This window comes from Procambarus clarkii, chromosome 67 (assembly GCF_040958095.1).
Source record: "Procambarus clarkii isolate CNS0578487 chromosome 67, FALCON_Pclarkii_2.0, whole genome shotgun sequence".
In the NCBI taxonomy this organism is placed as follows: Eukaryota; Metazoa; Arthropoda; class Malacostraca; order Decapoda; family Cambaridae; genus Procambarus; species Procambarus clarkii.
The window spans coordinates 26,328,872-26,351,137 of record NC_091216.1 but is presented as its reverse complement, the minus strand read 5'-3'; the positions used below and the strand labels follow the sequence as shown (position 1 = coordinate 26,351,137).

The window sequence follows — 22,266 nt, the reverse complement described above, 5'->3', positions numbered from 1 at the left end:
CTGGATCTTGTGTGGTTTTCTGGGAAGTGGGGTCGCCTCCACTTCCTCGTCTCGTCATGAAATGACTCCCGCGACACTTTCTGTAGCTGTTTTAGTCATCGGGACGCCCATTACTTAAGACGCCTACCACTCAGGACGCCCACCACTCAGGACGCCCACCGCTCAGTACACCCACCGCTCAGGACGCCCATAACTGGTGTGCCATCCAACACTTCATTAACGTCAACGGTTATTTCCAGATTACTGAACCACTTTCTGGCGGGCCATCCGTGTTAATTACGGCTGAGAGAGAGGAAGTGTCACGATGAATAGAACACTCATGTAATTACCAGAGAGAGAGAGAGAGAGAGAGAGGGGGGGGGAGAGAGGGAGAGAGGGGGGGGGAGAGAGGGAGAGAGGGGGGGAGAGAGGGAGAGAGAGTGAGGGAGAGAGAGAGAGAGAAGGGAGAGAGGAGAGAGAGAGAGGGAGAGAGAGGGAGAGGGGGGAGGAGAGAGAGAGAGAGAGAGAGAGAGAGAGAGAGAGAGAGAGAGAGAGAGAGAGAGAGAGAGAGAGAGAGAGAGAGAGAAAGAGGGGGGGGGAGAGGGAGAGAGAGTGAGGGAGAGAGAGAGAGAAGGGAGAGAGGAGAGAGAGGGAGAGAGAGGGAGAGGGGGGGAGGAGGAGAGAGAGAGAGAGACATTTGTGAGTAGGGAGATGGATGATGACACAGGTCTATGGTGACTAGAGAAGGTTCTCTTTAGAGCGGATGATGAAAAGCCGCCCACGCCCGCCCACGCCCACCTTCTTGCTATCAAGGCTTCCTGTGGGCGGGGCCGCACCTGGGAGACGCGGCCCAAGAGTCTTATCCCTCCCCTAAAATATACACACCAAGCATTTCAAACCTGTGTTTGTCTTAAGAAGCTGCCTGTCTTAAAAGCCTAACAACCCTTAACGTTCTTAAACCGGCTAAACCGAGCGGAAGATAAACTCAAGATCTTGTTCTAAGGACCACTTGAGGGGAATCTGTGCAGACGTAACTATGGAAAGTGTTGCAATTTTAGGCATTAATGACTTAAGAAGTTGAGAGGAGAATTGTCTGCTCGTTTGGCGAGGTGAATTAGAGATGTAATTGACAGGTTCATTCGGAGCGAAGCGTGTGAAGACTTAACGACTTGTTAGTCACGAGTAATGAGGCGACGACAACAGACTTTCTGGTATAGATTTTTACCTTTTTGTTTTGATAGCATTTTTGTAGTGTCTCTCGCTGTCACCTTTGGTGTGATTGACGCCTGTGGCGGTACTGAGGCGTTAGTCTCCCTCTCTCTCCCTCTCTCTCTCTCTCTCTCCCTCTCTCTCCCTCTCTCTCCCTCTCTCTCTCTCTCTCCCTTCCTCTCTCTCCCATTCTCCTGTCACTTGTCTCACACTCGCGTTTCAAACCTCTTCATAAAGAAATTTCCCGTACACGACTGGTCTTTAGGGAAGTCAATTTGCTGAAGTTCAATTAGTGTGGTTCCCCAGAGAAGTTTTGATTAACTGGTTATATTAGCGCCAAGAAAACAGCCGCAGCCTACACTCCAGGAGACGCCCTCACACTCCAGGAGACGCCCTCACACTCCAGGAGACGCCCTTACACTCCAGGAGACGCCCTCACACTCCAGGAGACGCCCTCACACTCCAGGAGACGTCCTTACACTCCAGGAGACGCCCTCACACTCCAGGAGACGTCCTTACACTCCAAGAAACGCTCTTACACTCCAGGAGACGCTCTTACACTCCAGGAGACGCCCTCACACTCCAGGAGACGCCCTCACACTCCAGGAGACGCCCTTACACTCCAGGAGGACAGGTTGCAAGAAGACAGGTTGTAGGAGGACAGGTTGTAGGAGGACAGGTTGTAGCAGGACAGGTTGTAGGAGGACAGGTTGTAGGAGGACAGGTTGTAGGAGGACAGCATGTTGGAGGACAGGTTGTAGGAGGACAGGCTGTAGGAGGACTGGTTTATAGGACAGGATGCAGGACAGGTTGTAGGAGGACATGTTTATAGGACAGGATGAAGGAGGACAGGTTGCAGGAGGACAGGTTGTAGGAGGACAGGTTGGATAAAAAAACTGTATAGGGAAATCACTCTGCGTCTCAGCTGCTGTCCTTCAGACTATCCCTGGAGCAGGGTAATGCTCACCGCTCACCCGCCTCACTTCTCCGACCTCGCTATCCTAACGCTCTACGAGATAACATAACGTGTGCCTAGATATACCCAGAACTATAATATAGATTGATATCTCGGAAAATATCGTTCATTTTTTTCCACAGTGCGCCTTTATTGACGGTTAAAAATCCCAGCTCTGATCGCTGGAGGCTAGGATAAACTTCAGGTGTGATAGCTGGGGGCTAGGATAAAACCCCAGGTGTGATAGCTGGGGGCTAGGATAAACTTCAGGTGTGATAGCTGGGGGCTAGGATAAACCCCAGGTGTGATAGCTGGGGGCTAGGATAAACCCCAGGTGTGATAGCTGGGGGCTAGGATAAACTTCAGGTGTGATAGCTGGGGGCTAGGATAAACCCCAGGTGTGATAGCTGGGGGCTAGGATAAACCCCAGGTGTGATAGCTGGGGGCTTGGATAAACCCCAGGTGTGATAGCTGGGGGCTAGGATAAACCCCAGGTGTGATAGCTGGGGGCTAGGATAAACCTCAGGTGTGATAGCTGGGGGCTAGGATAAACCCCAGGTGTGATAGCTGGGGGCTAGGATAAACCCCAGGTGTGATAGCTGGGGGCTAGGATAAACCTCAGGTGTGATAGCTGGGGGCTAGGATAAACCCCAGGTGTGATAGCTGGGGGCTAGGATAAACCTCAGGTGTGATAGCTGGGGGCTTGGATAAACCCCAGATGTGATAGCTGGGGGCTTGGATAAACCCCAGGTGTGATAGCTGGGGGCTTGGATAAACCCCAGGTGTGATAGCTGGGGGCTTGGATAAACCCCAGGTGTGATAGCTGGGGGCTTGGATAAACCCCAGGTGTGATAGCTGGGGGCTAGGATAAACCTCAGGTGTGATAGCTGGGGGCTTGGATAAACCCCAGGTGTGATAGCTGGGGGCTTGGATAAACCCCAGGTGTGATAGCTGGGGGCTAGGATAAACCCCAGGTGTGATAGCTGGGGGCTAGGATAAACCTCAGGTGTGATAGCTGGGGGCTTGGATAAACCCCAGATGTGATAGCTGGGGGCTAGGATAAACCTCAGGTGTGATAGCTGGGGGCTTGGATAAACCCCAGGTGTGATAGCTGGGGGCTTGGATAAACCCCAGATGTGATAGCTGGGGGCTTGGATAAACCCCAGATGTGATAGCTGGGGGCTAGGATAAACCTCAGGTGTGATAGCTGGGGGCTAGGATAAACCCCAGGTGTGATAGCTGGGGGCTTGGATAAACCCCAGATGTGATAGCTGGGGGCTAGGATAAACCCCAGGTGTGATAGCTGGGGGGCTAGGAACCATCCCAGCTGAGAGAGCTGGGGGCTAGGAACCATCCCAGCTGAGAGAGCTGGGGGCTAGGAACCATCCCAGCTGAGAGAGCTGGGGGCTAGGAACCATCCCAGCTGAGAGAGCTGGGGGCTAGGAACCATCCCAGCTGAGAGAGCTGGGGGGCTAGGAACCATCCCAGCTGAGAGAGCTGGGGGGCTAGGAACCATCCCAGCTGAGAGAGCTGGGGGGCTAGGAACCATCCCAGCTGAGAGAGCTGGGGGCTAGGAACCATCCCAGCTGAGAGAGCTGGGGGCTAGGAACCATCCCAGCTGAGAGAGCTGGGGGCTAGGAACCATCCCAGCTGAGAGAGCTGGGGGCTAGGAACCATCCCAGCTGAGAGAGCTGGGGGGCTAGGAACCATCCCAGCTGAGAGAGCTGGGGGCTAGGAACCATCCCAGCTGAGAGAGCTGGGGGGCTAGGAACCATCCCAGCTGAGAGAGCTGGGGGGCTAGGAACCATCCCAGCTGAGAGAGCTGGGGGCTAGGAACCATCCCAGCTGAGAGAGCTGGGGGCTAGGAACCATCCCAGCTGAGAGAGCTGGGGGCTAGGAACCATCCCAGCTCTTGTCCTAACATATTGAGTTCAAAATATGCACTAATTCATAACCCCGGGTTTAAAACGTAGGAAAAAAGAATGTCAATGTTTTTTTTATTTGTTGAATATTTCCGGGAATATATGAAATATCATCGGCGAGGCATTTTTTTTTTTGGATTTGTATACATAGATTAGCAGAATAATTTTAGTATATTAAAATTTTAGTTTTATGTGTCGTGTCTCTCTCTCTCTCTCTCTCTCTCTCTCTCTCTCTCTCTCTCTCTCTCTCTCTCTCTCTCTCTCTCTCTCTCTCTCTCTCTCTCTCTCTCTCTCTCGTCTCAGGGTTCCTCAAGGTCTCTGGGGTCTTAGGGTTTCTCAAGGTCTCTGGGGTCTCAGGGTTCCTCAAGGTCTCTGGGGTCTTAGGGTTCCTCAAGGTCTCTGGGGTCTTAGGGTTCCTCAAGGTCTCTGGGGTCTCAGGGTTCCTCAAGGTCTCTAGGGTCACAGGGTTCCTCAAGGTCTCTTGGGTCTTAGGGTTCCTTAAGGTCTCTGGGGTCTCAGGGTTCCTCAAGGTCTCTTGGGTCTTAGGGTTCCTTAAGGTCTCTGGGGTCTCAGGGTTCCTCAAAGTCTCTCAGGTCTCAGAATTCCTCGAGGTCTCTGGGGTCTCAGGGTTCCTCAAGGTCTCTGGGGTCTTAGGGTTCCTCAAGGTCTCTGGGGTCTCAGAATTCCTCTAGGTCTCTCAGGTCTCAAAATTCCTCAAAGTCTCTCAGGTCTCAGAATTCCTCGAGGTCTCTGGGGTCTTAGGGTTCCTCAAGGTCTCTGGGGTCTTAGGGTTCCTCAAGGTCTCTGGGGTCTTAGGGTTCCTCAAGGTCTCTGGGGTCTTAGGGTTCCTCAAGGTCTCTGGGGTCCTAGGGTTCCTCAAGATCTCTGGGGTCTCAGGGTTCCTCAAGATCTCTGGGGTCTTAGGGTTCCTCAAGGTCTCTGGGGTCCTAGGGTTCCTCAAGATCTCTGGGGTCTCAGGGTTCCTCAAGATCTCTGGGGTCTTAGGGTTCCTCAAGGTCTCTGGGGTCCTAGGGTTCCTCAAGGTCTCTGGGGTCTCAGAATTCCTCAAAGTCTCTCAGGTCTCAGAATTCCTCGAGGGCTCTTCTGGATCCGGGAAAGGTGGAAGCATATAGGAATGGAACTGGCATGCTGAAGAACATCCCAATGGAATGGAGAAAGACGTGTATGTGTGTGTGGAAAATGGAGAATGAGAGAAGAATGACGAGAACGAATGAGAAAGGGAATGAGAGGGCGGAGTGGGCAGCGTCCCTGTTGCAACACCTGACTCCAGGCTTCTACAATTCGATCCCTAATCATCCCTTGCGACAATAATCGCAGGAAAGGCGAGTAGAGCGCAAATAATGCCGTGGGATTACTTGAAAAGGGGGAAGAGGATGGTCTTGGAAGGGTAGGGGATAGTGCAGGAATTGGGTGGTGGGGGGGGGGGTAGGTGGTAGGGAACTAGGGTGAGGGGAAGAGGGTGAAGAAAAGAGTAGGGTGAGGGGAAGAGGGTGAAGAAAAGAGTAGGGTGAGGTTATATGTCAGTTGAGAGAAGGTTTAGTGAGGGGTTACATTCATAGGGTGAGACACGATGCAAAGTGAGGGATGACGTAAGGTAAGACAGGGTGAGGTAAGGTGAGGGGTGAGGTAAGACAGGGTGGGGGGTGAGGTAAGGTGAGGGGTGAGGCAAGGTGAGGTAAGGTGAGGGGTGAGGTAAGACAGAGTGAGGCAAGGTAAGGGAGGACATCGAGGATTAGATGACCGAATGAGGGCGTTTACTGACAAAATGAATGAGATAGTGTCACTGTTAATGTTTCTCACCATCCTCATCAACACTGCCCAAACACCCGTTAATCCAGCCGTTAAACTCACCGTTCATGAATGACTAACCATTTACCCATGACTCGCAACGGGTGGCATTCCAACTTTTCTGTTTTTGAACTGTACTTCATTTTCCTCCTGTGTTGGAATCGCAGCGATAAATAATAACAATGGGTGCTGATACCCCTTAACACAGAGAAGCAGATAAGGCTTATCACTCGATAGGACTCGTCAACAAACACAGCGTAATGAGATAACAAAAGGATATAGCTTTTGATTGATAAGCTTTTGATACAGTGAGGCTCTAATTACGCTCTTGCACCTGAAGCGACGGTCAAGCGAGATCTATAATTGCTCTAACCCGGGGTTGGTGTCGACACATGATGTTATAGAGTCAGAAAAGAGGCTCCACACCTCAGTTAAAAATGTTATAGAGTCAGAAAAAGAGGCTTTACACCTCAGTTAAAGATGTTATAGAGTCAGAAAAAGAGGCTCCACACCTCAGTTAAAAAAAAGAGTCAGGTCGGTGAACTCTCTTTTGATAAATCTTTACCTTTTGTTGAATCAACATATGTTGCTTTTCCTTGGCTTTTGTTTCTGGTGTGCATCCAAAGATTCTTGCAAGACAAATTCATCCATTACGTCTTGGAGATCCTGTAGAAATACTCGATCTCGCCTTCATTAACAGCTGCGGATAGCAGGGTGCTCATAAGCCTCCAGCACCCCAACTCAAGATAACCTCAAGATAACCTCCATCTCAAGATAACCTCCTTGTCAAGATAACCTCTGTCTCAAGATAACCGAGACCAGACCCCACAGGAAAACAAACATTCCAGTTGGGTTAGCCAAGGGATAGGGAGAATGGGTGGAAATTTGATCTGTGCTGTAATATTACATCAAGGGAGATACCCACTCTCACAGCCGTGCGTGCCCCCCACGCATGGGACTTTCTTTTTAGTAGTATTTTAGCGACTTTCAGGTCTGTGTCGTCTAGACCCAAAGATAATTTCCTCGGTATTGCAGGGATGCTCTGCCTTGATGCCCACACAATCTTAGAGTATTATTGTATTTGCAAGAGTGCGCAAGCCAAGCCTTATCTTGCATGGTCGGCAATGAGGAAGCTTGCAGGATAGGCATACAAGACACGCAACTGCAGAACAATAACGTCATCAGGAGGAGCTTTGCCACAGTCCATCCCTGGAAACACAAACCGAAACTCTCTCTATTTTCCGCTTGTTACAACTTGTAATAAAGTGGTTACATCTTGGCTTAACGTGTTTATGACGTATTAGAACGTTGTTACAACTTGCTATATTGGTTGTTATAACTGGTTAGGAGGTGTTAAAACTTGTTCGAACGTTGTACCAACGTCGTAGTTTCGGTGTGTGTTTGACGGGTGCAGAGCCAAGCAGAGAGAGAACCTCTCTTCAGGCCCAGCATTCTAACAGCCATGCTCTTAAATGAGATCATAAGCTGGAAGAATGACGCTTACCCATCATGGGTAGTACTTGTATGTTGTCGAGTGTAAGATTACGCCGCCTACCCTAAGGAAGAGGTCAAATCCAACGAGTATAGGCAAATGGGGACGTGGGGTACACATGGGTGCCAATGGCATCAGAGACCTTTGGCCCTAATGGCAAGCGTAGTGGGAAATTTCGAGGAATCTGGTTCTAGGCTCGTTCTAACAGACTCAAGGGGTTGAAAATTTCCTGTTTCAGCGGCTGTATGCGGCGATCCAGAGGGTGAACGCCTGCTGAATTCTCTGTTTCTGCCAAGAATGCGAAGAACTTAATGAGATTCACAAACTTTGACCATTCATTGTAATTCTCAGTTTGTAACCTTTCAATATGTAGTTTGCTATGGGAGCGCAACATAGCAGGAGGGCTTGGGAGCGGAGCCTGGGAAGGAGTTGTGTTGACGCGAGAAAGAAAATCGTCAAAACAGGTTTACGACTGTGTTAACTCGGTATCCCAACACTCCCCCGACCAACTACTCCAACACTCCCTTCACCACCACCCCTGCCCGACACTCCCCCCCCCCCCTTTACCACCCCCTGTCCCTAAATTCCACCCAATTTACCCCTAACCCCCCCCCTGCTACCACCACCCACCCCTCGCTCCTTCACCTGCCTGCCCCCGCTCCTCCCACGCACCATATTAATCAACCAAGAAATGTAAAGTTATGCAGGCGATGAGTCACAATAACGTGGCTAAATTATGTTAACCAGACCACACACTAGAAGGTGAAGGGACGACGGCGTTTCGGTCCGTCCTGGACCATTCTGAAGTCGATTCCTAATGGTCAAGTCCATTCTCAAGTCGGGAATTCTCAATTCTGGACTATTCTCAAGTCGACAATCGACTTGAGAATGGTCCAGGATGCACCGAAACGTCGTCGTCCCTTCACCTTCTAGTGTGTGGTCAATGTAAAGTTAGTCTCGTGTCATCTGGGGTAGAAGTGGAGCCATACACGTCATCAAGGACGGAGGTCTCAGGGGGGACCAAAACAAAACAGAGACTTGTAAACCATCACTGACAAGTGTCTGGCCTCCTGCTGACGTGACACGAGCTGTCAACCGCCTCGCTTCCTGGCCGCCCGCCAGGGAGCGAGGCGCTTGACAGCTATGTACGCCTAGTGTGGAGTATGTGAGGAGTGGACTGATGCACTGCACCTCAGATCTGTTGTTGTCTTAGATTCAGCCACTCAGAATGATATGTGCATGTAGGAGGGGCTACAGTAGCCTGGTGGATAGCGCGCAGGACTCGTAATTCTGTGGCACGGGTTCGATTCCCGCACGAGGCAGAAACAAATGGGCAAAGTTTCTTTCACCCTGAATGCCCCTGTTACCTAGCAGTAAATAGGTACCTGGGAGTTAGTCAGCTGTCACGGGCTGCTTCCTGGGGGTGGAGGCCTGGTCGAGGACCGGGCCGCGGGGACACTAAAGCCCCGAAATCATCTCAAGATAACTCAAGATAACAGTGAGCCCTTAAGTGCATCAGACCAAGTGCTCAAGTGTTACTGTGTACCATCTAACTACACCAACTGGCAGTCGTTATGACGACAGCCTCAGCGAGGAACCACCTGGCAAACAAGAATTCAGACCTAAAACAGCTGGGGACTCGCACCACCTGTAGGCACATTTCTGATCACGCAAAGGGTTGTCTATTATATGTAAATTATTTTTTTTAACGTGAATGAAACAAATTTAAAAATCTCTGCACACTTTGAACCAAATTGTGAACTGCTCAATACGAGGAAATCTTGTGTAGCTTCAAGGGGACAGACAGACAGACGCATATGTAGGAGAGTTCAGAGGGAAGGTTGAACACGGCCTGTGTTGGGGGGGCGGGCAGGGTGTTCTTCCTGCTTGACCTTACAGGTGTGTGTGTGTGTGTGTGTGTGTGTGTGTGTGTGTGTGTGTGGGGGGGGGGGGGGGGGGTGGATGCTCGCTTTTTCTTATTTTCTGTGCTTCTTTCTCGCTCTCTCAAGAACAAGAACAAGAGGATAATGTTCACACCTGGGGTGAACATTTCATCACGAGTAAACTGTGACGTCTCTCTCTCTCTCTCTCTCTCTCTCTCTCTCTCTCTCTCTCTCTCTCTCTCTCTCTCTCTCTCTCTCTCTCTCTCTCTCTCTCTCTCTCTCTCTCTCTGTGTTACCCTCTAAGGTCCCTCTATTTTACCTATAACCTATTTTGATATCACTTCTACTCCCCCCCCCCCCCCAAAGCACATCTGGTGATAACTTGATCGGTCTGGCTGTTCCTTTTGACATCCCGCAAACCCCCCCACCCCCACACCACTTACAACTTAGCTCACTTGGCACTTGTTGGCCGCACTTGACCCCTTGATCACCTCCACTTGTCCTCAGGTTATATGTCTTAGGCTTGACAGGCGGTTCAAGAGCCCCGGACCTCTGGTGTTCACGCATTTTCTCTTGTTTCACTCTACACTTCACTGGTGCTCTTCTGCATTTCCTGCCATGTCTCTTACTCAAGAGTTGATTTTGTTTAGCATGTTTGGGCCTCTGACCTTCGGGTATATCCTCCATATGGTGCTTACAAGGGGGAACAGATCGCATGTGAAGTTCCATCAGAAACACATTCTCTTTACATGCATAAGATAATGTGGTTTTTTTCCTACAAAAGACTTGAAAATAACTGTGTCAGTAAATGTACAAACACTACTAATGAGAAAATGCACGTCATCTTGTAAGTCAGGGGCGTCTCCGGAGCTGGAGACCGACCCTAAAAGAACGAACACACACACACACACACACACACACACACACACACACACACACACACACACACACACACACACACACATACAGAGAGAGAGAGAGAGAGAGGTTTTACCCTTTGGATTAATTCCGCACCATTTACTAGATACATTGTACCTTTCATTTTTCGCCCGCGAGTACACACACACACACACACACACACACACACACACACACACACACACACACACACACACACACACACACACACACACACACACACGCACACACACACAGACACGCACACACACACAGACACGCACACACACACACACACACACACACACACACGCACACACACACAGACACACACACACACACACACACACACACACACACACACACACACACACACACACACACACACGCACACACACACAGACACACACACACACACACACACACACACACACACACACACACACACACACACACACACACACACACACACACACACACAGTACCTCCACCCACCGTGCAGACACACAACTTGACAACTTGCTATTAATTACAGATAAGGCAATCAGACGAGGTGTTGTGTATGTGTAAAGAGGGTCTTGGTGATGCTGAGGGCCTTGACAAAGGGGGAAAAGAGGGGGGGAGGGGAAGGTATGAAGAGGGGAGGAAGAGGGGTAGTGAACAGGTGGTGGAAACGATGGAAGGTTGAGACAAGGGGAGATGTCAGTAGTTTTGGAATGTGAGCAGGTAGGAGAGAGAGAGAGATAGTGTCTCCCCCCTTGCTCTCATTGATGGCTCTTTATCATATAATTACCCAGTTTCCCCTCTTGACAGGTTGATAAGGAAGTTAACGACAGCTTGTATATCTCCCCTCTAGGTGCAGCGAGGGGACCAATCTGTCCTTTGCTATCTACGGATTTTTATTATTTATATCAATATTTTTTTCTCAACCTTCTTTCCTTCCAATCCTCCTCTCTCTCTCTCTCTCTCTCTCTCTCTCTCTCTCTCTCTCTCTCTCTCTCTCTCTCTCTCTCTCTCTCTCTCTCTCTCTCTCTCCCTTCTTGCACTTTTCTCGTCATTATGACTCACAAAACAAGGTGATTACCATTTACAAGGTGTATGGTTCATGGCGGTTATCTTAAAGTGCTCTTTGGTATACTAGTGCTGATCTTACCTAACCCAACCAACCCACCACCCATACGTAAGGTAATTTGCGCCTTCTACCCAAAACAGTCCTGCCACTACTACCAGGGGATGAACCACCACCACCACCACCAGAGAGCCACCAGAGGGCCACCACCACCACCAGAGAGCCACCAGAGGGCCACCACCAGAGGGCCACCACCACCAGAGGGCCACCACCACCAGAGAGCCACCACCACCAGAGAGCCACCACCACCAGAGAGCCACCAGAGGGCCACCACCACCAGAGAGCCACCACCACCAGAGAGCCACCACCACCAGAGAGCCACCACCACCACCATAGTGCCACCAGAGTGCCACCATTTAGACCGCTTGACAGGCGGTTCAGACGCCACAGACGCAGACTGTCAGTGCCTGAGTGTTGACCCTCCCCGCCGCTCCCGGCACTGACATGCACGAGGCAATTGGCCAGAAATTGTACCGTATTCGATTTTGCAGCGAGCGAGCCGGGAGATTCCCCGCCCCGGAGCGGGGGCTGCTCTCCACTCAACCCGAATTTCTACTTTCTATAATACATATGTAACTTGGTATATAGCCTCAAATCCCGGCCAGTATTCAAGAGGGATTTATTGCAACATTATATATAATATATATATATATATATATATATATATATATATATATATATATATATATATATATATATATATATATACAACTGAAAACTCCACAAACCCAGAAGGATTCGAACCCAGACAGTTCAGTATATATATATATATATATATATATATATATATATATATATATATATATATATATATATATATATATATATATATATATATATAAATAATGTAACTAATTGGCTAAGTAGTCTAATAAGCCGAGTTTTTGTGAGAAATATTAAAAACAAAAAATTCTTACGGAATGATAAGCTTTCCATTATATTATATACATTTCATTTAGTTTTTTCTTACTCTTGTCAAAATTACCAGAAATTTGATCAAGCCTAAGATAAGATAACTCAGTCATAAACTCATGTTCCTAGTCTAGTATTATTGTTACCAATCAACCAATCTGGAAAAGAAATATCTGAAAATAAGGAAAATGACCTACTGATAGTCCTTACCCACACAAGGCGCATGATGCCAAGCCACAAACACATTATAACAACTATAACATGAACAGACTGTTCACCCCCAGAGCTGCCACAGGAGAACAGCTAGCCATAAACAGGTCAGGGTTCCAATAATATGTCCGGGGTCTAAAAGAAGCGGGAACCTTTCAAAGTCTTTAATGAACCGACAAGACTGATAAGAGTTAGAATCGCCACGGGGTCAATAACTGGGGGAGGGGGGGGGGTGCAATTACTGCCGATAAAGCCGGGAAACTGTGTCGACGAGAGGTGTCACCTTCCTCCGTAACGGTTGGGCTTGGTTAGTTTGAAGGCCTTGACTGTTTTAATGGGATAAAGCTTCGGTGGACAAAGGTTGTGGCGTGAGGATATTGATGGTAAAGTTCGGTTCATTCTCTCTCTCGTTTCCCGCAATGCGACCACTTGATTAATGGGCCCTAATGGCGGTTATTTGTAATGTGGTGTGGTGTGGTGTGGTGGTGTGTGGGGTGTGGTGGTGTGGGGTGTGGTGGTGTGGTGGTGTGTGGGTGTGGGGTGTGGTGGTGTGGGGTGTGGTGGTGTGGTGGTGTGGGGTGTGGTGGTGTGGTGGTGTGGGGTGTGGTGGTGTGGGGTGTGGTGGTGTGTGGGGTGTGGTGGTGTGTGGGGTGTGGTGGTGGTGTGTGGGTGTGGGGTGTGGTAGTGTGGAGTGTGGTAGTGTGGCGATGTTATTCACTATTAACCGCGGTGGATCTCACCCAACAACCAACCACCTTTGATAAAATATTAATTATTGATGACTACATTAACTATCTATCAAGATTAACGCTAATCTTTCCGCTTCCACGAGGAAAGACCGTTTATTTTCTGCGAATATTTTGCGACAGTTCTTAAAATTGGCCACATTTATTGCTAGGACCCCGAGGATAGCAATAGACTGGTGCCCGGGATAGCAGTAGACTGGTGCCCGGGATAGCAGTAGACTGGTGCCCGGGATAACAATAGACTGGTGCCCGGGATAGCAGTAGACTGGTGCCCGGGATAACAATAGACTGGTGCCCGGGATAGCAATAGACTGGTGCCCGGGATAGCAGTAGACTGGTGCCCGGGATAACAATAGACTGGTGCCCGGGATAGCAATAGACTGGTGCCCGGGATAGCAATAGACTGGTGCCCGGGATAGCAGTAGACTGGTGCCCGGGATCCAGTTGTACCTACCAGACTGACCACCGTTTCCTCAGTGTGGGAAGAGTCCTGTGAAAAGTTCATTGTGTGTGTGTGTGTGTGTGTGTGTGTGTGTGTGTGTGTGTGTGTGTGTGTGTGTGTGTGTGTGTAGGGAGGTGAAGTCTCTCTTGGTGGATGCGAAGCATGATTTTCATTGAATGTTTTAGTTCGTGGTTCTGATTGGCTAGTCGGTCGGCATTGGATGATTCTGATTGGGTAGGGGGCCAACAGTTGATGACTGGAGGTATCGGGAATGTGGTGTGTAGGGGAGGAGTGACGTAGGTGCAGCGGTGCTGGGGGTAGGGAGGATTAAATTGATGCACCCAATCATACCTGCAACCTTAGAACTGTGGGGGAGCTGCTCCCCTCCCCTTACACTGTCACACCACCACCCACACTGTCACGCCACCCCCACACTGTCACACCAGCACCCCCACACTGTCTCACCACCACCACACTGTCTCACCACCACCACACTGTCACACCACCACCCCCACACTGTCACACCACCCCCCCACACTGTCACACCACCCCCCACACTGTCTCACACCACCCCCCACACTGTCACACCACCACCCCCACATTGTCTCACCACCCCCACACTGTCTCACCACCCCCCACACTGTCTCACCACCCCCACACTGTCACACCACCCCCCACACTGTCACACCACCCCCCACACTGTCTCACCACCCCCACACTGTCACACCACCCCCCACACTGTCACACCACCCCCCCACACTGTCACACCACCCCCAGTGGTGTGACAGTGTGGGGGTGGTGTGACAATATCACCATGACTGTTGAAGGAAGAACTTTGTCACCCACAGATTAAAGTTTCAATAAAACTTTTAAGACAGGAAATCCCCCAGACGTCTGGGAGATACAATCGTGTTCCCAATATTGAACAAAAGGAAGAGACAGGAGGCGATTAATTACCGACCAGCGCCACTGAGAAGTATTCCTGGTACAGCGATGGAAAAGTGATTAGCCTGAGAATAATTTGATTTCGAGGGGAAGGGAATTATCAGGGGGAAATGCAAAGCTATTTCGACTATATAGCATTTGGAAGGAATCAGGATAAGGATTTGGGATGGGACGGAGGAAAGTAATGGTGTCCAACAAATTAGACGGTCGCGGATTGAACGTCGACCTGCATTAAGCGAGACCGTCGCTCTACTGGCCAGCCCAAGTGGTTGGGCACGTGAAGATAAAGCTTGTAACAAATCGGCAGTTACAAATGAGAGTTCTATAACAAAGTTACTGAAATAAGTCACAGAATCATTGTAACTGTGCCTCATGAGAGGTGATGTTCAATATAGAGATAAAGCGAGAATATATCTGTGAAGACCCTGAGCTGCGTGAGGGAGTACCCAAAGGACAGAAAACAGTCACAGTCAGAAAAGAGGTTCCAAGTTGGAGGAATGTAACTAACTGGGTCCCACAAGGCTCGGTCCTGGGACCACTGCTGTTCCTAATTGATATGAACCTGCCCGAGGGAGTGAGCTCAGACCTGCCAGTGTTTGCAGACGACACACAGCTCACGAGGGCTCTACAAATCGAGGAGCACACATGGTTACACGATGACCTTCACAAACTACAGGAGTGGGCAAACAAATGGCTGTTAGAATTCAGTCCCATCAGATGTAAGGTAATGAAAATGGGAGAGAGGGAGAAAAGAGACCAAAAATATCTACATTATAAGGGAAAAGCACGTACAGGAATCGGACAAAATAATTTGGGAATGGATATTATTCCTAAACTATCGTCAGAGGCACACACAAACATGGTAACATCAGCAGCATATGAGACGCTGTCAAACATTAGAATGTCATTTACAAACCTTAAACACGGCTCATTTTCAAGGCAATATCCACAGTCTTTGTTTGGCCAATACTGGGATATGCAGCACCGGCCTGGAATACGCAGCACCGGCCTGGAATACGCAGCACCGGCCTGGAATATGCAGCACCGGCCTGGAATATGCAGCACCGGCCTGGAATATGCAGCACCGGCCTGGAATACGCAGCACCGGCCTGGAATACGCAGCACCGGCCTGGAATACGCAGCACCGGCCTGGAATACGCAGCACCGGCCTGGAATATGCAGCACCGGCCTGGAATATGCAGCACCGGCCTGGAATACGCAGCACCGGCCTGGAATACGCAGCACCGGCCTGGAATACGCAGCACCGGCCTGGAATATGCAGCACCGGCCTGGAATACGCAGCACCGGCCTGGAATACGCAGCACCGGCCTGGAATACGCAGCACCGGCCTGGAATATGCAGCACCGGCCTGGAATATGCAGCACCGGCCTGGAATACGCAGCACCGGCCTGGAATACGCAGCACCGGCCTGGAATACGCAGCTGAAGAATAAAACCAAAATTGAAAAAGGTACAAAGATTTCCCTCAAGATGTTTCCCAGAGCTAAGAGGCCTAAGCTATGAGAACAGGTTAAGGGAACTATAGACTTCACAGTCAGAACAGAGAAGACATGATCGCAACATACAAGATGCCGAGGGGGAATTGTCAATATGGACAAGAGCAGCCTCTTCAAACTGAGAGAAAGTGGAACGAGAGAGACATAAGAGGAGCTGGAAATACAAAAAATGAGTAGAGGAAATGTAAGAGAGTCCTCATACTCATATTCATAAGTGGAATACACTGGAAGAGGTCGTGGAAGCCACCTCTATCCATAAACTTTGTGGGCGAAACTCGATAAAAAAAATCGTACGTCAGAACTGTGAAATTATTACGCAACGTGGTAGAGTAAGACCAGTAGGAGTAGACAGTGATAGATAAGACCTGATAGATCATCCCAGCCACACCACCAACACCACCACAACCACACCACCATCACCACAACCACACCACCACATCACAACCACACTAAGAAAGTAAATAGTAAAGACAGACTCCCCACACAGCTTCCAATGTACATACAACATAAAGGGCTTGGGAACCTGGACATCAGTTCTCTTGAAAGTTGTGAAACGGGATCCAAAAGCTGAGACTCCCCGCAAACACCACTAGGAGAGTACACGCACGCGGCCCCATCCACCTGTCGGACCCCGGACGGTAACTCCGTAATATCCAAGTGGTTGGAAATGTTGGAATTTGACGAGCATGAGAGAGAAATAGGAGGTGAGGAAGGGAGGAGGGAGGCAGAGGGAGATGAGAACCAGAGAGAGAGAGAGAGAGAGAGAGAGAGAGAGAGAGCCAGACAGACAGACAGAGAAACAGAGAGAGACAGAGAGAGAGAGAGACAGAGAGAGAGAGAGACAGAGAGAGAGAGAGACAGAGAGAGAGAGAGACAGAGAGAGAGAGAGAGAGAGAGAGAGAGAGAGAGAGAGAGAGAGAGAGAGAGAGAGAGAGAGAGAGATATTAACAGGAGAGGGAGATATAAAGTATATATTAACCCCCCAAACAATCCTTGCTAATGATCACTTAGCCGCTAATAAAACCGGCTAAATCTACCTTGTGTGACGCTAGAAATCTTACAAGAACTATACAGTGTCTATAAGACGGCCGCGATAGGTTCAGATAATGGGTTCTCATCCCACCAAGCCTAACGACCCCCTCGTTAGGATCAGAGGGGATTTCTCTGCACGTTATCACAATTAGCCTTCAGACTTGTAATACGAGCCGGCGAGAAATTAAGTGATTTGTCAGCCATAGAGATGTTGTCGTGTGTGTGTAGGGGGGGGGGAGAGGGGGAGAGGGAGGATCTTTACCACTATGGCAGGAACAAGAGCATGTTCAGGAGAACAAGAGCATGTTCAGGAGAACAAGAGCATGTTCAGGAGAACAAGAGCATGTTCAGGAGAACAAGAGCATGTTCAGGAGAACAAGAGCATGTTCAGGAGAACAAGAACATGTTCAGGAGAACAAGAACATCTTCAAGAGAGAGAGAGAGAGAGAGAGAGAGAGAGAGAGAGAGAGAGAGAGAGAGAGAGAGAGAGAGAGAGAGGGGGGGACTTGCTTTATCTTCACCTCTGAACACCTGTGGGTCACACAAGTTAGTCTATTCTGGACAAAAGAACTCATTTGCGACAAGTGGCAGAACAAAAAGAGAGAGAATTCCCTGCGTTCTGTTCCACGGGCGACAGAAAATTGGGTTCTGGTCTACTGCCATATTCTACTGGGAGAAAATCGGTAATCTCCAATTTGCTCGAGATTTTGCGTGTCCCTTGAAACAAATCTACCCAGTAACAGGAAGTTAAATTTTAAATTTTGTCCCGAGGGGCAAGTTTATTGGGCAGCGCCACTCATCTTGTGAGTGGACACACCGCCATAGTGACAGTATTGGGCAGCGCCACTCATCCTGTGAGTGGACACACCGCCATAGTGACAGTATTGGGCAGCGCCACTCATCCTGTGAGTGGACACACCGCCATAGTGACAGTATTGGGCAGCGCCACTCATCTTGTGAGTGGACACACCGCCATAGTGACAGTATTGGGCAGCGCCACTCATCCTGTGAGTGGACACACCGCCATAGTGACAGTATTGGGCAGCGCCACTCATCCTGTGAGTGGACACACCGCCATAGTGACAGTATTGGGCAGCGCCACTCATCTTGTGAGTGGACACACCGCCATAGTGACAGTATTGGGCAGCGCCACTCATCCTGTGAGTGGACACACCGCCATAGTGACAGTATTGGGCAGCGCCACTCATCTTGTGAGTGGACACACCGCCATAGTGACAGTATTGGGCAGCGTCACTCATCTTGTGAGTGGACACACCGCCATAGTGACAGTATTGGGCAGCGCCACTCATCCTGTGAGTGGACACACCGCCATAGTGACAGTATTGGGCAGCGCCACTCATCCTGTGAGTGGACACACCGCTATAGTGACAGTATTGGGCAGCGCCACTCATCCTGTGAGTAGACACACCGCCATAGTGACAGTATTGGGCAGCGCCACTCATCCTGTGAGTGGACACACCGCCATACCAGCATGTACAACACTCCCCAATAGGAAGAAAACCCGCTTGGTTGTTCATCCTGTCACTTGTACCCAGACACAGCTGGGAGTTGCTTAACTGTCTCAAGTGAACAGCTCGTGGAAAATGGTACACAGTAGATACCTATCATGGGATAAAGGTACACAGTATCTGTTGGTATTAATGACAGGATTTACTCGCGACCAAACTCGTACCTGTCTATGTTGACCAGACCACACACTAGAAGGTAAAGGGACGACGACGTTTCGGTCCGTCCTGGACCATTATGCTCAAGTCGATTGTGTACCTGTCTAATCTACGCGGGAAATAATAATCCAACGATGATTGGTTATCTTCCCCTATGATCAGGCAGTTTCTTTTCTACCCACTGTGTTGGTTTCAGTAAGTTTTTCTACCCACTGTGTTGGTTTCAGTAAGATTTTTTACCCATTGTGGTGGTTTCAGTAAAGTTTTTTTACCCATTGTGGTGGTTTCAGTAAAGTTTTTACCCATTGTGGTGGCTTCAGTAAGATTTTTTACCCATTGTGGTGGTTTCAGTAAGATTTTTACCCATTGTGGTGGTTTCAGTAAAGTTTTTACCCATTGTGGTGGCTTCAGTAAAGTTTTTACCCATTGTGGTGGTTTCAGTAAGATTTTTACCCATTGTGTTGCTTTCAGTAAAGTTTTTACCCATTGTGGTGGTTTCAGTAAAGTTTTTACCCATTGTGGTGGCTTCAGTAAAGTTTTTACCCATTGTGGTGGCTTCAGTAAAGTTTTTACCCATTGTGGTGGCTTCAGTAAGATTTTTACCCATTGTGGTGGCTTCAGTAAAGTTTTTACCCATTGTGGTGGCTTCAGTAAAGTTTTTTTACCCATTGTGGTGGTTTCAGTAAGATTTTTACCCATTGTGTTGCTTTCAGTAAAGTTTTTTACCCGTTGTGGTGGTTTCAGAAAGGTTTCTGACTGGTGGACAGTTACATCAAATGATATTCCTCCCCCCCCCCCTGCATAATATTAGCTGCTGTCTTCTCTACGTCTGAAAACTAACATAACAAACACCTTTTGTGTTTGCGACGCTATTGTCTTCGCATTCATTAACACGAAAATTAATTTTGCTACTGGATAAACACATTTGATTGTTCCTGGTAAGGCTACGGGTTTATGGAAGGTTGGATTTAGCATAGTGATGGTGTGAGACAACACCCAGGCTAGAGGAAGTGTTCCCTGGCTACACAGTGGAACACCCAGGCTAGAGGAAGTGTTCCCTGGCTACACAGTGGAACACCCAGGGTAGAGGAAGTGTTTCCTGGCTACACAATGGAACACCCAGGCTAGTGGAAGTGTTCCCTGGCTACACAATGGAACACCCAGGGTAGAGGAAGTGTTCCCTGGCTACACAATGGAACACCCAGGGTAGAGGAAGTGTTCCCTGGCTACACAATGGAACACCCAGGGTAGAGGAAGTGTTTCCTGGCTACACAGTGGAACACCCAGGCTAGAGGAAGTGTTCCCTGGCTACACAGTGGAACACCCAGGCTAGAGGAAGTGTTCCCTGGCTACACAGTGGAACACCCAGGGTAGAGGAAGTGTTTCCTGGCTACACAATGGAACACCCAGGCTAGTGGAAGTGTTCCCTGGCTACACAATGGAACACCCAGGGTAGAGGAAGTGTTCCCTGGCTACACAATGGAACACCCAGGGTAGAGGAAGTGTTCCCTGGCTACACAATGGAACACCCAGGGTAGAGGAAGTGTTTCCTGGCTACACAGTGGAACACCCAGACTAGAGGAAGTGTTTCCTGGCTACACAGTGGAACACCCAGGCTAGAGGAAGTGTTCCTGGCTACACAGTGGAACACCCAGGCTAGAGGAAGTGTTTCCTGGCTACACAATGGAACACCCAGGCTAGTGGAAGTGTTTCCTGGCTACACAGTGGAACACCCAGACTAGATGAAGTGTTCCCTGGCTACACAGTGGAACACCCAAACTAGAGGAAGTGTTCCTGGTTACAGAGTGGAACACCTAGACTAGAGGAAGTGTTTCCAGCTACACAGTGGAACACCCAGACTAGAGGAAGTGTTCCTGGCTACACAGTGGAACACCCAAACTAGAGGAAGTGTTCCTGGTTACAGAGTGGAACACCTAGACTAGAGGAAGTGTTCCTGGCTACACAATGGAACACCCAGACCATAGAAAGTGTTCCCTCATCACTCAGTGGAACACCCAGACTAGAGGAAGTGTTCCCTTACCACATAGTGGAACACCCAGACTAGAGGAAGTGTTCCCTCACCACACAGTGGAACACCCAGACCATAGAGAGTGTTCCCTCACCACACAGTGGAACACCCAAACCATAGAAAGTGTTCCCTCACCACACAGTGGAACACCCAGACCATAGAAAGTGTTCCCTCACCACACAGTGGAACACCTAGACCATAGAAAGTGTTCCCTCACCACACAGTGGAACACCCAGACCATAGAAAGTGTTCCCTCACCACACAGTGGAACACCCAGACCATAGAAAGTGTTCCCTCACCACACAGTGGAACACCCAGACCATAGAAAGTGTTCCCTCACCACACAGTGGAACACCCAGACCATAGAATGTGTTCCCTCAGCACACAGTGGAACACCCAGACCATAGAGAGTGTTCCCTCACCACACAGTGGAACACCCAGACCATAGAGAGTGTTCCCTCACCACACAGTGGAACACCCAGACCTCTGACTGTGTTCCCCTCACCACACAACGGAACACCCAGACCTCTGACTGTTCCCCTCACCACACAACGGAACACCCAGACCTCTGACTGTTCCCCTCACCACACAACGGAACACCCAGACCTCTGACTGTTCCCCTCACCACACAGTGGAACACCCAGACCTCTGACTGTTCCCCTCACCACACAACGGAACACCCAGACCTCTGACTGTTCCCCTCACCACACAACGGAACACCCAGACCTCTGACTGTTCCCCTCACCACACAGCGGAACACCCAGACCTTTAGCACCAGCCAGACAGAAGCGAGGACCTTTCAAATGAACGTTTTAGAATAAAGAAAAGGACCAAAAAAAACCAGGCGTTTCAGACCACTGTACCTCTTCGTTGGGGTCTGAGCTAACAGCCCGCTTCTGTATCCGCGGGTCGTGGTTCGCTGAGGGCGTTTGGAGGCTGCTAGTGCGGGTATTGGGCGCGGGAAGGGCGTGGACCACGGCCAGGGCGACCAGCAACAGGTGGGCGGAACAATGCATTCTGTTCAAACAGGTGGTGTAGCGCGTCGATGGAGTTTCTGCGTTCGGAGTCCTGCGGTGGGATCACACTGCTGCTGGGCCTCGGGGAAGGAGGAGGAGGAAGAGGTGAGGACACGACGGGAGCGCTGGTCACTGCCAAATGGACGGAGGTTGCGCCGGGTTTGCTAATATAGAGGGCGCGCTGCCCCCTCCCCCTACACCCCACGCGCAAAGTGGCGGTGTGTGTCGGCTCCAGTGGGGGGTGGTGGCGCCATGGGCCGCCCCCCTCCTCCTCCCCCCTCCCCTACCCCCCCCCCCTCCGCATCAACCCCCCCCCCTCCGCATCAACCCCCCCCCCCTCTCTCTCTCTCTCTCTCTCTCTCTCTCTCTCTCTCTCTCTCTCTCTCTCTCTCTCTCTCTCTCTCTCTCTCTCTCTCTCTCTCTCTCTCTCTCGTGGTAGCATATGTACACACGCCCCC

At 49.8% G+C, this 22,266-nt stretch overlaps 1 protein-coding gene across 3 annotated transcripts in view; it reads right to left on the bottom strand.

Moving 5' to 3' along the window:
• The window catches only part of AstC (Allatostatin C), a 44,568-nt gene extending 22,604 nt beyond the window's left edge, over nt 1-21,964 (bottom strand). For all 3 annotated transcript variants that reach the window (XM_045757860.2, XM_069310546.1, XM_069310545.1), the window contains exon 1: nt 21,656-21,964. In XM_045757860.2, coding sequence (XP_045613816.1) covers nt 21,656-21,808 — 153 coding nt within the window. In that variant the 5' untranslated portion in view covers nt 21,809-21,964. The remainder of the gene's footprint in view (nt 1-21,655) is intronic.
• Nucleotides 21,965-22,266: the final 302 nt, after the last annotated feature.